Below are 4,608 nucleotides of genomic sequence, written 5' to 3' on the forward strand. Positions count from 1 at the left end.
CATGCAAGCCAATGATTTTCCTCAGATACACCTGACACATCTGTGCTCATGCTGTAGACTAGGGCACAGAAAGCAAGCTAGGGAGAGATTATTCATGTGCAAATTAATGAAAGATATTTGCAGTTCTCAAACAACTATTTGTAACCTTGTTCTATCTGTGTGTCAAAACAGTGCTCAATGCTGACAGGGATGGCCCATACCAGTGATCACAGTGCTTACCAAGAGTTGGGTGGAATTTTGAGAGGTCAAAATCGACACTCCAGTTTAACAGGCCATGATATCTTCTCTCAAAAATAAATAACAAAAACAAAATAAGATTTCAACTAATTTTTAATTAATACATGCTTGTGATTAGTTAGCATATTGTTTTTATTGAAGTACAAAATATTACCCTCAACAAATATCAAACACTGTTAACTATTATAAGACATTAAAACAAACTTGATTCTCATGATACAAAATCATATTTACCATTAGTGTAGTGTAGTGTAGATGTAGTGTAGAATGAAGTATCACAGTCTCCACATTGGGAAAGTATATGAGAAGACAGCAGAGGCAGATGGGGCCTAGGAATAGTAAGCCTAGATCAGATATGTTGTTTAACAAGTCAAACATCATGTTTTTTTGGAATTTTTGTATCCTAGATTTTTTATAGATTCATAAACCCTGTGTGTGTGCATGTGTATGTGTATGTGTGTGTGTGTGTGTGTGTGTGTGTGTGTTTGTGTGCATGTAATAGGGCACATGTGTATGTCACACAGAAATAGGTAGAAGAGGAATTGAAAGTAAGATACTTGGAGCGAAAGGGAGTGACAGAAAGAAGAAACAAGGAGAATAAAGGTTATCAAAATACATGAAACACTTTTTATATATTTGCTTTATGAAACCCAACAATATATTTGCAAATAAATAAAGTTAACCAAAAGGAGAACTTGAGAGAAATTATCAGGAGGCCAAAAGTGAGGGGAGCCTCACAGAGCTGAGCTAAGCAAAAGCCAAGTTCTCGTCGTTATCTTCCAGTGAGAAAATAGCCTGAGAGGCTGCTGATTTAGATCATGGAGACACACATTGGAACTTTTCATTCCAGAACATAAGATAATAAATTTGTCATGTTCAATATACAGAATCTAAGCATAAGAATTAAATATATACATATGTCTTTACTCCTTTTTTTGCCATAATGAACTTCCAAGTCAAAGGATCTATTCATTAATTTTCTACCATACTTTGCATTGTTAGGCCTAGCAGCTGCAGGCAGAGGGGAAGTGTGTAGGTCCAGGGATGTGTAGTGCAGGCAGCTGGTTAGAATCTCTGAGGAGGTTTATGTAGGAGGCTGAAGCACTGTGAGAGGATAGCTGCTATGCTGCTGACAGAAATAATCTGCCAGGTCTTCAGCCTGCACATTGCTGATGGTCAGAGTGAAATCTGTCCCAGATCCACTGCCTGAGAAGCGATCAGGGACCCCAGTGAACCGGTTGGATGCACCATAGATAAGAAGTTGAAGAGACTGTCCTGGTTTCTGTTGATACCAGGCTATAGCAGTACCCACATTCTGGCTGGCCTTGCAGGGTATGCTGACCCTGTCTCCTACTGATGTGGACATGAATCTGTGAGACTGGGTCATCACAATGTCTCCATCAACACCTGCAATCAGAAANAGATTATGAGTACACACTTATACATACAAAGACTTCATGATACAAATGTTAGAATCCAAAATGGCATTGTCTGCCTAATATTGCCTTCCTATAGGAAATAGCTATTTAAATAAATTACTTTTGAGATGTTATAATACTTTTAAATGTCTCACCAGACAACCAGAGCAACACGAATACAAAGACCTGAGTCTGTGACTCCATCTTGATGCCCATACTGGTCTGATACATTTCAGATCTCACTGCAAAGACCTGGTTTATAAATCATGGGCAGCTGGGCTGGCCTCTAGGGAATCTATGCAAAGTAGTCATCAAATAAGGAAGTAAATTACCTGGACACAGCTGTTTGAGAGTATCCAGGTCAAATCAACAGTCAAAAGTACTACCAAAGACAGGAAGTAATTACTGGGAAGGAAGTCAAAATAGAAGCTCAAGGACCAATTTGAAGCTCTCAAACCACAAGTGGATAGATGCTCTCATGACAGGCTTCCATTAAAATCAGATATTGAATGAGGGAAAAGGACTGAAGCACTGAGGGCCAGCAGAAAGGATGTCAACAGGCAGCCTTGGGAGGTAGGAGGTTGGGAGGACCCTCCAGAATGCACCAGAGACCTGGTATGTGAGAGACTCTCGGGACTCAAAGGGATGAAATGCCTGACATTAAGCAGTGGGAACTTATATAGCCCACCTCCAGAAGGAAGACATGGCATCAAATGAGGGAAGGGAGTGACATTCCACAGTCACAACTCTGACCCATATTTGTACCTGTCTGAAAGAATTACAGGGATGGAAATGGAGGGAAGCCTGAAGAAAAGAAGGTCCAGTGACAGACTCAAATTGGAATCCAGTTCAAGGGGAGGTCCCAAGGCCTGACACTATCACTGAGGCTATGGAGCACTCACAAAAAGGGACCTAGCATGACCGCACTTGGTAGACCCAACAAGAAGCTGAGTCAGATGCAGATATTTGCACCCAACCAATGGACATAAACAGCTGACACTGGTTGTTGAATTAGTGAAAGTCTGAAAGACACTGAGGAAGTCCCACAGTCTCAATTTATCTGGACTCCTGAGATCTCTCAAACACTGTGTCACCAAACATGCAGCATGCACCAGCTGATATGAGGCCACCAACACACATAGAGCAGAGGACTGCTGGACTTGTGTTTATTCAGAAATGATGCACCTAACCATCAAGAAACTGGAGGACCTAGGAAGATTAGAGGTCAGGTGGCATGAGAGGTGGGGGCATCATGTGGAGACAGGGGTGTGGGAAGGAGGTATGCTATGTAGATTAGTAGGAGGATGGAAGGTTTGAATAAAGTATGGAGTGTAACAAAATTAATTAATCAATTAATTAATTAAAAATCAACAGATGAGTTTTACAGAAATAATAGTATAACTACCTTTCAATCACGAGGAAACAATAAGTCCTTTACAACAGCAACAGCAAAATAAGAAAGAAAAAGGAAACGTAAGGAAGAAAGAAAAAAGAAGTGAAAAGGGAAGAGGAAGGGAGAGGAAAGAAAGAAAGAAGAAGATGGAGAAGAGAAGGGATATTGAATAGGGCAGTAGGAGAAATGTGGAGGTCAATCCCTGAAGCCACCGCCACAGTCCTCCCTCAGCCAGCAGCTTGGAGCCACCTTGGGTCAGTGGACATGATGAAGCAGCCGAAAGCTATGTGCTCTTTGGGGTTCAGGGTCTCCATGGGTCCATCCAGCCATACCCGTGTGCTGTGAGTGTTTCCACCATTTCAAGGACTCAGCATTCAAAGTTCTTGGATAAGTTGGCCTTGTGAGGAGCTGGTGATAATTTAATTCCATCTCTAGGTTTTCTGTAGGCACATCAAGAATCATGAACAGCTTTACTGAGGAAGAGTTTGACTGCTATATCCTCAATGAAGGCTTCACTGCTAAGAACATTCTGGACCAAAAATAAATAAACGAAGTCTCTTCCTCTGACTATAAGGATGCTTTCTATGTAGCACACCTCGGAGGGATTCTAAAGAAGCATCTGAAGTGGCTAAAAGCTCTTCCCCATGTTACTCCCTTTTATGCAGTCAAGTGTAAGGACAATACAGCCATAGTGAGCACCCTAGCTGACATTGGGACAGGGATGGTGATTCCCCAGAAATTCTTTTAATATTGATAATAGTTTGCGCTATCCTGGGTATTTTGTTATTCCAAATGAATTTGAGAATTTTCTAACTCTTTGAAGGAATGAATTGGAATTTTCATGGGGATTGTATTGAATCTGTAGATTGCTTTGGGCAAGATGGCCATTTTTACTGTATTAATCCTGGCAATCTATGAGCATTTGTGTGCATTGTGATGTGTGCTTTGAGCTTTAGTAAGGTTCTTTTATGAATGTGCGTGCCCTTGAACTTGGAGAATAGATGTTAAGAATTGATAGTTCATCTTGGTAAATTTTTCCTTTGACCATTATAAAGTGTCTTTCCTTATGTTTTTTGATAATTTTGGTGGAAAGTTCATTTTATTCGATGTTAGAATGGCTATTCTAGCTTGTTTCTTGGGGCCATTTGCTTGGAAAACTATTTCCCAACTTTTTACTCTGAGGTATTGTCTGTCTTTGTCACTGAACTGCATTTCCTATATGCAGCAAAATGCTGGGTCCTGTTTAACTATCAAATCTGTAAGTCTGTGTCTTTATATTGAGGAATTGAGTCCATTGAGGTTAAGAGATATTAAGGAACAGTGATTGTTGCTATCTTATTTAGCAAGTGGTTATTTAGCAGTATTGTTAATGTTATTTTTGATGTTATTTTTATGTTTGTATGGCTTTCTTCTTCGGGGTTTATTAAAAAATTACTTTCTTGCTTTGTCTAGGCTGCTGTTCCCTCAGTGTGTTGCTGTTTTCCATCTATTATCTTTGTAGGGCTGGATTTGTGGAAATATATTGTATAAATTTGGTTTTGTCTTGTTTTCTTCACCTAT

The 4,608-nt window shown here is 40.0% G+C and overlaps 1 protein-coding gene across 1 annotated transcript; it reads right to left on the minus strand.

The window, feature by feature from the left end:
- Positions 1–1,321: 1,321 nt before the first annotated feature.
- Positions 1,322–1,886, minus strand: LOC110314800 (Ig kappa chain V19-17-like). The gene is made up of 2 exons (XM_021189026.1): positions 1,811–1,886; positions 1,322–1,644 (listed from the first exon to the last, which is right to left on the minus strand). The coding sequence occupies exons 1-2, from the start codon at positions 1,884–1,886 to the stop codon at positions 1,322–1,324; spliced, it is 399 nt and encodes a 132-aa protein (XP_021044685.1).
- Positions 1,887–4,608: the final 2,722 nt, after the last annotated feature.

The sequence above is a fragment of the Mus pahari genome, unplaced genomic scaffold, assembly GCF_900095145.1.
Source record: "Mus pahari unplaced genomic scaffold, PAHARI_EIJ_v1.1 scaffold_12312_1, whole genome shotgun sequence".
NCBI classification, from domain to species: Eukaryota; Metazoa; Chordata; class Mammalia; order Rodentia; family Muridae; genus Mus; species Mus pahari.